This window comes from Corapipo altera, unplaced genomic scaffold, assembly GCF_003945725.1.
Source record: "Corapipo altera isolate COAL_440 unplaced genomic scaffold, ASM394572v1 300, whole genome shotgun sequence".
NCBI lineage: Eukaryota > Metazoa > Chordata > Aves > Passeriformes > Pipridae > Corapipo > Corapipo altera.
The window spans coordinates 78,353-89,291 of record NW_020885067.1 but is presented as its reverse complement, the minus strand read 5'-3'; the positions used below and the strand labels follow the sequence as shown (position 1 = coordinate 89,291).

The window sequence follows — 10,939 nt, the reverse complement described above, 5'->3', positions numbered from 1 at the left end:
CAGGGGTGCTGTGACAGGGGTGCTGTGGAGGTGGCAGGGGTGCTGTGGAGGTGGCAGGGGTGCTGTGACAGGGGTGCTGTGGAGGTGGCAGGGGTGCTGTGACAGAGGTGCTGTGGAGGTTGGGCTCTGCTCGCCTACGTGTATTTCTGCAGGCTGTGGCTGTTCCCCTTCCTGCCTTCCCCACAGCAGCGGAACCTGACTCCAGTGCTGAGGTTTGCTCGGTGATGTGAGCACCACTTGGCCAGACCTCAGCCCTGAGCAGGGGCTTTCCACCCCTGTTCTTCAGGCCCAGCCTCTCTCAGAGCCTGCTTGCCAAAACCCTCCACTCTGGTGCTCTCCAGGGGTGGGTTTCAGCGAGGCTGTGCTTTGGTGTGACAGCCACCCCTTTCTGCAGGACGTGGCTCAGAGGGGTCCCTGGTGAGGGGCAAATGGAGCCCCACATCAGCACCGTGGGAAGTGGAGCCCCAGTCCTCTCCCTCCCCCGTTGTCCCTCCCCTTTGTCCTGCCTGGGCTCCTGAATAATGGAAGGGCTGTAACGGATCCGGCCTGGCTCTCTGCTGCCCCAGGGGACAGGCTTGGCCTCCCCTCCTGGTCAGGGATCTGGTGTCCAACAGGAGCTGAGCCAGGTGAGCTGAGGGCTGGGTGCCTGGGGGAGGTGGCTGGGCCCTGCCCTGGGTCCCCTCGTGCCTGTCCCACCCCAGTGTTCTGCTCCAGCCCCAACTGGGGGAACTGGGGGAACTGGTCCTCCCTAGCCCCCTGAGCTGGGCCGTGCACAGCCTCCACAGCCACAGCCTCTGCACCTGGGGCTTCTCTTTCATTCTCCAGCTTGTTCCAAAAACGAGCAAAAATGTGCCTTTTAGCCTCATTTCAGCCCCCTCCCTGTTCCCCCAGGGCAAATATTTCAGCGAGCAGAGCTTGTTTGGGTTTTGGGCCAGTGGGAGGTTTGGGAGTGGCTCTGGGTGCTGGGCCCTGTTGTGCCCAGGTGCTGGGGTTGTGCCCCTCACAGGAGAGATGGGTGGAAGAGCCCTTTTCTAGCACCCCAAACACCATTTGGGGTTTGTCCCATAGCACAGGGGGTGACTGGCTCAGACTGGGCTTGTGGGACCTTTTGGAGGGCAAGAGGACCCAGGAGCACCCTGCCTGGGCACTGGGGGCTGTGTCCTGGCTGGGCATTCCTCTGCTGCTCCAGGCAGGATGGGTGTGCCCAGAGAGGGTCAAATCCTGCCCTAGCACTGCACCCTGAGGTGGCACATGGGGACCAAAGGGGGGTTTAGTGGCTCTGCTGCAGAGCTGGGTGTTCCCCATGTTCCTATGGCAGGGGCCTGTGGCACCCACAAGCGTTGGGGCCCCCAGGGCTGTTTTGGGGCCCCCAGGGCTGTTTTGGGGACCCAGGGCTGTGTCAGGGACTCAGGGCCGTGCTGGCCCCACCACCCTCCCCTTCCTTCCCACAAGGACAGGAAGGACCCAGCCCTGTTGTTTCCTGCAGGGATGGGGGTCATGGGACACCTGTGGTGACAAAAGCCCTCCCCCTCCCGCGGCTGCTGCCCTTGTGACACCTCCCAGGAGCCACCGAGTCCCACGGCGCTTCCTCCCCAGGGCACTGAACATAAACTTCTGCTGGGGGCACCAAACCGGCTCCCTGGGCCCTCCTGGCATCTCCCGGCCCCTGCCCTGGTGGGAATTCCGGGCTGCCCTTGCTCCAGGGCGGGGGGGGGGGGCCCCCCCCGGTTCCCCCCCGTGGGGACAGAGCCGCTGGCATCCCACGATGGGAGTGTAAGGATTTAAAAACCAACCCGGTGGGAAGCAGATCCGGGAGCCTGCGGATGTTCCTCCCTCTCCTTCCCGGTGCCATCACCCGCTTCCTGCCCTGCAACCTCTGTCCTGGCAGACGAGCCCCAGGCACCGTTCCCGTGTGAGGATCCGGGACTGGAAGTCACCACGGGGGATCTGTAGAAGACGGAGCCTTGGAAGAGACGTGGGGCCTCCCTGGATGTAGGAGAGGTCCAGGACAGCAAGGAGAGCAGGGAGGTGGGATCCAGGTCTCTGTGGGAATAAAGGGGGAGGGTAGGACTGGGGGGAGGGAAGGGTCTTCCTCTGGGTTTGGGTGCTGTGGGTGAGTGGCTGTGTTGGAAGAAGCTGGGCTGGTTCTGACCTGGGGACAAGTGATGCCATCGGGCTCCAGAGCCGTGTTCCTGCTGTGGATCCAGAGGAGGGAAACAGTGAGAGACAAAGCTTGGAGTGGAGAAGCTGGGAACAAACTGGGCCATGGAAGGGCCCACACCTTGGCTCCTGGGGGTTACAAGGGGTTCAGTCCCAGCCCAGCCGTGATGCCCAGTGCTCCAGGGGGACCTGGGCTGCGTGGGGAAGCTGTGGTGTCCCTGGGGTGTGTAGGAAAGCCGTGGCGTCCCTGGGCTGGGTGGGGAAGCCGTGGTGTCCCTGGGCTGCATCCTGGCTGGGATCCAGGCAGCCAGCTCTGCCCTGGGGTGCCAGGGGTTCAGTTCTGACTCAGCAGCCTCTGAGGTTTTTGCCACCTCATCCCAGGAACTGGAACACAAACGGGCAGAGAGCCGTGCCAGCTCCGTGTGCAGGGCCCTGCTCGATGTACGTCGTGCTTTCCCCTCAGTGCCACCAAAGTGGCAGGTTGGAGCTGGAGTTTGGGATGCTGAGGCTTGGCAAGAGCCCTCGAGGGGGTTGATGCTGCCAGCGGAGATGGGGGTGGTGGGATACAGCCGGTGCCATGGTGGGATGCCCGTCCTGACGCTGCTGCCATTTCCTGGGGTCCCCCCCGGGGTCCCCCCCGGCCCGGCCGGTTCCCGAGGCTCCTGGGGCAGAGGCTCCAGCTGACGCTCCTCCTCTGCGGGAGGCAGGCGAGGGCTCGGGGTGGGGCTTTGCCGAGCGAGGATCCAGAGTCTGGCCAGCCCGGGGAAGTTGCCAGGGCCGAGCACTCCCGAGCCGGCGAGGCCGCCGCCCTTCCGTGAGTCTCTGCCGCTCGGGGGCACGTCCGGAGCGCTCCTAGGCAGGAGCCCGCTCTGGGGGCACAGGAAGGGCTGCCGGGGGCGTGAGGGCAGGGCGGTTGGCTTGGGGTCCTTGTGCTGTCAGAGGGGAACCAGGTGACCCCTCACCTGTGCTGGGGGGCTGTGGGACACCTGTGCTGACCAAAGGCTTTGGCTCCCGGAGTCGTGTGCTACCGACACACGGCATTTCCCCTCCTTCCTCCCCGTGGGACCACCCTTGGAGCAGAGACACCCCACAGCCTGTGGGGCTGGACCCCGGGCTGGCTCCCAGGAACCCCAAATGGCAATTTGCCCATCGGGGACATTGTACTGCCCCAATTTGCCATGTCCCCCCACGCCACTCAACTTCTGGCTGTGGGTTCCCCCTGTCCCTCTCCATCCCGGGGACCCTCCCAGGGGGATGGGGAGAGGCACTGACCTGTGCCGCAGGAGACCTGGCGTTCATCCCTCTGGCTGATGCAGCCTTTATCCTTTTTGCTTTCTCTGTGCCTCAGTTTCCCCCGGCATGGAAAGGCACTGCTGGCAGAGGGACAGGGAGCCCTGGCTGTTCTCCTCCCTGTGCAACCAGCCCTGCTCTCCCAGTGCCAGCGGAAGCAGCTGGAGCCGCCTGCCCACGGGATCATCCGGCCCTTCCTCACAGCCTCGTGTGCCCTCAGTCCCTTCCCCTCTCCCTGGACCGACTCACGGCTGCTCCGGCACACGGCCCGTTTGGCTCCGGAGTCTCCCGGCAGAGCGGAGGAGTTTGGCTCCAGGCAAGCGGCTCTCAGCAGCCAGCTCTTCCTGGCCAGTGTCCCCACAGCGGGGTAGCTTCTAGGGATGTCCCCAGTGGGGTGCTGAGCTGTGGGGAAGGTGCCTGAGGTGCTGGGACAGGAGCAGGGACAGGGATGCTCCCTGGAGTCCCCCCAGCCCAGTAGGTGTGTCCTAACTGTCTCATCCAGGCGGGCTGCTTTGTGTCTCCATGGGGGCAAAAATCCAAAGCCCAATTAGGGGGCTAATTATGGGGCAGGGCTCATTACCTTTTGCTCTGTTAAACCTGCCCTGCTGGAGCTGCCTGTGACCCCTGTTCCCCATGGGCTCCCTTGGAGGGAGCTGCTGCCTGGGGGAGCTGGAGGTGTTTTCCATCCAGGATGGGCTGTTGGCAGCCAGACACTCCCCAGCAGCCAGAAGAACCTTTGGCCACCCAGAGTAACTGAGCACCCAGCCTGTGCTGCCCACCAAGCCTTGCCCTTCCCAGCTCAGATCCCAGGGGTCCAGGCTTGGAAATCTATGTCCAGCATGGCTGCAGGGAGTGATGTCCCCACAGCTCAGCTGGGTCCTTAAGGCTGCTCCCCCATAAACTGGTGAGCTCCCCATGGCCCAGAGCTGGGGGGGAAGGAGAGGCTTTGCTCCCCTGCTCTCTGGACAGAGATTTTTAAGCAGCTCCAGGAGCTCGTTTTTCCTCCGAGTGCTCCCAAAAGCTCGCCCACGGCCAGGTTCCAGCCCAGGGGAGGAGGCTCCTCTGCTCTCCCGGCCGGGATGGGCTGTGCTGCTCACTGGGGGAGCGGCTCCCCGGCTCCAAGGGTTTGTCTCCATGTTCCCAGGCGGATGAGGGCAGTGGCACAAGGACAGGCTGCCCGTGGCATCGGGGGCACCTGCTTGGCACCAGCCTGGCGAGGTGCTGACAACCCCCCAAAGGACTCCTGGGCAGGAAAACTGGGGGGGTTCTCCTTAAAATAAGCCCAGCACATGCTGGGGCAGTGCCACAGAGGTGCTGCGTTTCCACCTGGGGCCTGTGGGTGGGCTGGGAGCATCTCAGTGGATGGAGGGAGGTGTTTAGGGAGAAGTCCTGGGAAGCCCGGCCTTGGTTTGGGAAGGTTTAGGAGGGTTTTTCCTCCATGTTTGCACTCAAAGATGCTTTTGACCAAGACAAACTGAGGTTCTGTGAGCGGTTTGGATGGGGCTGAGCATGTCTGTCCTGCCAGGATGGGCACTGGGTTGGTCTCCAGCTTCTCCTGTTCCAGGGCAGCCCCAGTCATATTTAAACTGGAAAATTGCCAGGCAAATACAGGAGTCTTTTAGGCTCCTGCCACGCCTCTGCCACAGGGTAAAATATCTCAAGGGCACCATGACTTCCTCGAAGGTGACACTGTGCCCTCAGGGATACCTTGTTCTTCCAAGCAGGGGATGTGGCTGGGACGGGACCTGCCTGGAGGCAGGAGGGGAGCAGGGCGGGCAGGAGGGGCTGGGGGAGCTGCTTCACCCTCGTGGTGCTGGAAGAGCAGCCCGGGTTCATTTGGGACCCGAGTGTTTCCCAGGGCACGGTGCCAGGTCCCGAGGTGTCGGTGGCTGCTCCACGGGTGTCCCCGTGACCCAAAAGCCCTCCCCAGGGCACGTGGCACCTGCATTTCTTCTGCCTCCAGCTCTGGGGGTGCTCAGGGGGTGTCTGAGGGCAGCCTGGGGGTTGTGGGGCTGGGCTGGAGGCAGATTTTGTACCTGGCTGATTGTTTTCCTGGCTGAGTTGGGGTGTCCTGCCCCACCTGCCCAAAGGGGATCGTGCACAAGTGCCCCCTGATGCCCCGTGGCTACCCTGGGTGTGCACCCCTGGGTACTCTGGCCAGAGGGCTCAGTCTCAGGGGTTCATCCAGGTGCTGCCCCAGGGTCCCATCCAGGGGATGGGGGTTTTCCTTGGCTATTCCCTGACATGCCCCTTCCTCCACAGCCCTCAGCAGCGCCAGCCCGGTGCGATGCGATGCTCCCTGAAGCGCTGCCTCACCGCCGTGCTCGCAGCCTCCTTCCTCCTCCTCCTCCTCCTCCTCCATGGGGGCAGCCAGCAGGAACAGGATCCCCTGGAGGTGAGTTCCCAACCACTGATGTCCCTCTGGAGTGGCCACTGGAGCATCCTCCATCCTTTCCTGCCCCACATGGACCCCAACCCCAGCTCTGCTCCCTTCCCTGCACTGTGTCACCCCCAACCCCAGCTCTGCCTTCTCCTCTCCCTGGAGTTGCCCTGGGCAGTGAGGCCTCCCTGGATCCAGGAGCTTGGAGGGCAGGACAGGGGTTCCCCGTCACTTCTGGGAGCCCTGCTGTCATTCCCCCTTGCTCCCGTGTGTCCGTGGTGCTCCAGGCTCTGACCTGGCTCCCTGTGGCTCCCACCCAGGTGGATCTGAGGGGCCTGAGCCCTGACACGATCCTGCAGCTGCTGCGGCCAGGAGGAGCCCAGCACATCCTCAGGGACATGGACGAGCTCTCCCCACTCCACAACATCTCCTACCATGTCCTGGCTGGTTCCCTGGCACCCCAAAAAAGTGAGTAGTTGGGAGCCCAGCCCGAACAGGGCTCTGGGTCTGCACATCTGTCCCAGCACAGCTGTCCCAGCACAGACCCATCGCTGCTGCTGCCAGGGCAGGGAGGGGCCATGTCCACCCTGTCGGGGTGGGAGATCTGCCAACACCCCAGAGGGGCTCTGGGGACCTACCAACACTGCTCTGGGGGCTGCAGGCGTGGGGGAAGCTCCATATGCTCCAAGTGTGGTCCATGTTTCTACACCTTGGCACTGGGGTGACCGCAGGCGTTTTGGGTTTCCCAGACCTCTGTGGGAAGGGTGGCTGGGATCCCACCTCCCTGGGGTTGAGGTTCTTGTGGAAGTGGTGGAGCTGGACCATGGGGACACCCACACAGGGTGGGAGGTGTGGGCCAGGCTCTTGGGCAGGGGCACTGAAAGCAGCTCCCACACAAACCCCAGGGGAAGGAGCTCAGGGCAGCCCCACGTGAGGCTGTGCTGGAACCAGCCCGTGGATGGTGCTGCACGGAGCAGCAGCAGGAGAGGCTGAACCCCTGCTGGGCCGTGGGGAGGGCAGGACTGATGTCTCATCCAGTGTGGGGCATCTCCACGAGGTTCAGGGCAGGGCACACTTCCAAGCCAACGAGCCATTCCTGCCCTGTAGACTCTGTGCTGTTACTTCTCTGGGTTTGGCTTTTTAAAGGTGTTTTTCCCAAGTATTTCTCCTTCAGAGGAGCTCCTGCTGCCTCATCCCGTCCTCTCCCTGACCTTTGGGCCCCTTCTGGGACACTGGGGGGGTTTCAGCTCAGAGAGGACCCTCCACCTTGGACACGGGGTTATAAACAGCATTAACGGTGCGGGGTGGCCACGGGAAGAGCTTTTTGGAGCCCCCTCCTCGTGGCCTGTGGGGAAGAACCTCCCCACGGTGCATCGCAGGTTACACCTTTCCTTTGCCGTGCAGAATTCCTGGCGGTGGGATTGGCATCGGTGCGGCGGCCGCGTGGCTTCTACCTGCCGGCCACGCTGCAGTCCCTGTTCAGCCAGTCCACGGAGGAGGAGCTGCGGGAGATGGTGGTGGTGGTGCACCTGGCCGATGCGGATCCCGGCTGGAACGCGCGCGTCGCCCTCAGCATCGCCCAGAAGTTCGCTCGCCACATCCTCCTGGGCCGGCTGCTGCTCATCCACGCCCCCCACGAGCTCTACCCCACCCTGGAAGGGCTCAAGAGGAACTTCAACGACCCCGAGGAGCGGGTGAGGTTCCGCTCCAAGCAGAACGTGGACTACGCCTTCCTGCTCGCCTTCGCCGCCAACCTCTCCTCCTACTACCTGATGATCGAGGACGACGTGTGGTGCGCCCGCTCCTTCCTGACGGCCATCCGCAAGGCTCTGGCCTCCCAGGAGGGCTCCAACTGGGCCACCCTGGAGTTCTCCAAGCTAGGCTACATCGGGAAGCTCTACCGCTCCAGCGACCTCCCTCGCCTGGCTCACTTCCTCCTCCTCTTCTACCAGGAGATGCCCTGTGACTGGCTGCTCGTGCACTTCCGCCACCTGCTCACCCAGAAGGACGTCATCCGCTTCAAGCCGTCCCTCTTCCAGCACATGGGCCTCTACTCCTCCTTCCAGGGCACCGTCAACCGGCTGGAGGACGACGATTTCCAGGCCGATGCCTTGGACGTTCCGGACAACCCTCCGGCGTCCTTGTACACCAGCATGGCCGTCTTCGAGCACTACGAGCCCCTCAAGGCCTACAGCTCGGCAGAGGGCTATTTCTGGGGGAAGGACCCAGCAGCCGGCAGCATCTTCTCCGTGGTGTTCCGGCAGCCGGCCCTCGTCAGCCGCGTGCGGGTGCTGACGGGCTCCCAGGAGCGCCGCAGTGACTTCCTGCGCGCGGGGGTGCTGGAGCTGGGCCGGCGCCGCGACGGCCGCGACTGCTCCACCTACATCCCGGTGGGAACCTTCGAGAAGGGCACCGTGGACCGGCGGGGGCTGGAGAGGGGCGTCCTCGGCCCCGTGGAGTGCGTGAGGATCCGGGTAACCCGGGCCCAGAGCGAGTGGCTCATCATCCAGAGCATTGACATCTGGACCGCGGCGGGCACCTGAGCACGGCTGTCAGGGCACAGATGGGTTTTGTTCCGAGAGGTCCTTTATTTTTCTCATTCCCGTTTTTTGATAAGGAATTAAATTATTGACTCCTGCTGGCATCTGCCAAGGGATGGGAAGCACTGCTGTGGGATGTGGACGGGGCCAGGAGCAGGGCCCACCAGGATGTGCCCACTCGGGGGATGCCCCAGTGAGCAAAGGAGCGGGTACAGGGAGGGGAAGAGGCTGGCCAGTAGAAAACGTTTCCTCCCAGGGAGGATGATGTACAGGACGAAGCTGATCAATTAATTAACAAATGAAGTTATTAATCAGGTATTGGCAGTTTTTGCAGTGTCTCCACATTGTCCCTTTCCTAAGTTTTCTAACTCACCCAAACTGATTGCTAACTGAATTCTTTTCCTCCCCTCCTACCCCATTTCTGAGCTGTTCCTGGGAGGGGTCGGGGGAAGGTCTGGGGCTGGTGTTCCCCAACCCCCCTGACTGGTGACCAGCCAGGTCCCGGTGCTGACCCAGGTGGGCGGTGGCCACCAGATGGACCCATCGTGCCGGCTCAGCTCTCACCGGCTGCTTGTTCCCCCCTCGAGGGAGGAAACAAATCAGTTCCCAGGGACCACACCCTGTGTCCATGCAGGATTCCCACCTGGAGGAAAGAACAGGCAAGATGGGGTTTCTACAAGGGGGAGAAAGGTCTAGAACTGAGCTCCAGGGAACAAGGACGGGTCAAGGAAAATGTGACCTCAGGATAACGTGGAGCTCAGGGTCCTTTTCAGCCCAGTGAGGGGCTGGAGGGGAACTGGGGAACACACAGGCCCCCAGAAGCTTCTGTTTGGGTTTGTCTGGCAGGGTCATAATCATGGTCCCAGACTGGACTGGATGATCTCAGAGGGTCTTTTCCAACCCAGGGACACACCTGCAGTGCCCAAACACCCGAGTGCCATAACCACAGCTCTGGCTCAAGTGGCATCAACTCACCTGCTGGGCACTGGAAGGCACTGGAGAGCCCCAGACCTGGCATGAGGGGACTTTTTCCCCAGAAAAAAGCCACCCAGGTAGTGGATCTTTGCATTTAATAGAGAGATGCTACACGATGAACTCCAGCACCTCCTGACGTTCCAAATGTTCTCAGTGTGCACATCACAGAATCACTTTGGTTTCCTCCACACAAGCCCAAGTCTGGCCAGAGCTCTCAGAGTGCTTTGAGTAGCACAAGTGTCCCCTCCCCAGGGCCCCAAGGCCCAGACAAGTGTTTCCAGTGCTCCAGGAGAGCCTTTGCCCTGGTTCTCTTGGACACAAATGCTCTGCCCTCACTGGGAGAGCACCAAGGGTCACCAGCATGGGTACAAACAGAAAGGTTTCTCCCCAGGAGGTTTTTACCCACTGCTAAAGAATGAAAAGATATAAATGTAAATCAGCTGTTTTTACCTGCTGGACTCTTCCTGGTGCAGGTACTAATTGGGTTGGTGATGTTCACCTGCACAGAAACAAGCTGCAGCCTCGGCTGTGCTGGGTGTGGAATCTCTCCATGTACACCAGGATAAGTGGAAGCAGCAGCTGGCAGGAACCCCCTCCTCTTCCTTCCAGTGCTGCACACGTGCACCACAATGCCCAGTTAACATCAGTGCACGCCGGAGGAAGAGGAGGAGGAAGTGGCTGCTTCATCCTGGAAGAGCATCACACAATTTATCCCACATCAAAATTACCCCACTGTTTTTATCCGTGGAAGACTCAGCCAGCTCCCAGCGCTCCGTGCTGAGGTCCCTGTCTGATCTGGGGGGGGCTGATGGAGCCCCAGGAGTCTGGGGCTTCCACACACAGCCAGGCAGGGGAAGGAGCCTCTGGGCTCTGAGAGGGGAAGGGCAGGGGGCAGAACCAGGGGAGGCATTTGGGGCTGATGGAGACGGTGAATCAGGGAAGGGTTCGAGCTTTCGGTCCAACCCCGCGTGTCCTGACGGTGATCCCTGTGCGGCTGCTCCAGGAGCTGCCCCGTGTCCTGGGAAGCGCTGCCGAGGGCCCACAGGGATCTAACTCAGCATCTTGTGCCGGTCAAACACCGTCTTCCTCTGCTCCTGCACCTGCCTCTTCCAGCGCTGCTGGGCCCCCTCCACGCGCTCCAGCACCGTGTTGGCTCTGGCTCCGGCCGGGGTGGGCACTGCGGCCAAGGAGCGAGTGTCCTGCAAGGGAAGGGAGCAGTGGGGAATCTGGGAGTGCCCAGCCCGGGAGAAACCACAACTGACTCCGGGAGAAACCACAACTGAAGGAGCCACTCAAGGCTTGAGTTGTCCTGAGGAAGAACCACCTTTCCAGAGCTCCTCAACACCAGTTCCCCAACTCCTCTCTTGTGGGGACCACCCAAATAAAAGCCCCCAGGACAGGAACTGCACCAAGTCTAAAGCTCTGCTAGAAACCCACTGCTTGGAGTCTGCAGGAGCCACAGTGAACCACAGCACCCCCTGAAACAGAGCCAGAGACTGCTGCTGTGGATGGGCATCCGTCGTGGCACACGAGCACCAAGGCCTGTCCCAGCACCCAGCACTAAGATAAACCTCACCTAACACCAGGCATTTAC

General features: G+C 62.0%; 2 protein-coding genes across 7 annotated transcripts in view; one reads left to right on the top strand and one right to left on the bottom strand.

The window, feature by feature from the left end:
- Positions 1–8,468, top strand: part of LOC113959866 (alpha-1,6-mannosyl-glycoprotein 4-beta-N-acetylglucosaminyltransferase-like) — a 10,532-nt gene extending 2,064 nt beyond the window's left edge. The window contains exons 2-5 of one of the 4 annotated variants that reach the window (XM_027669153.1): positions 1,889–2,028; positions 5,713–5,845; positions 6,151–6,298; positions 7,235–8,468. In XM_027669153.1, coding sequence (XP_027524954.1) covers positions 5,738–5,845; positions 6,151–6,298; positions 7,235–8,373 — 1,395 coding nt within the window. In that variant the 5' untranslated portion in view covers positions 1,889–2,028; positions 5,713–5,737 and the 3' untranslated portion in view covers positions 8,374–8,468. Of the gene's footprint in view, positions 1–1,619; positions 2,040–5,712; positions 5,846–6,150; positions 6,299–7,234 lie in introns of those variants that run through there. The other 3 variants (XM_027669151.1, XM_027669152.1, XM_027669150.1) reach the window with 3 other exon arrangements.
- Positions 8,469–9,884: 1,416 nt separating this feature from the next.
- Positions 9,885–10,939, bottom strand: part of TMEM9 (transmembrane protein 9) — a 6,403-nt gene continuing 5,348 nt past the window's right edge. For all 3 annotated transcript variants that reach the window (XM_027669159.1, XM_027669160.1, XM_027669161.1), the window contains exon 6: positions 9,885–10,544. In XM_027669159.1, coding sequence (XP_027524960.1) covers positions 10,395–10,544 — 150 coding nt within the window. In that variant the 3' untranslated portion in view covers positions 9,885–10,394. The remainder of the gene's footprint in view (positions 10,545–10,939) is intronic.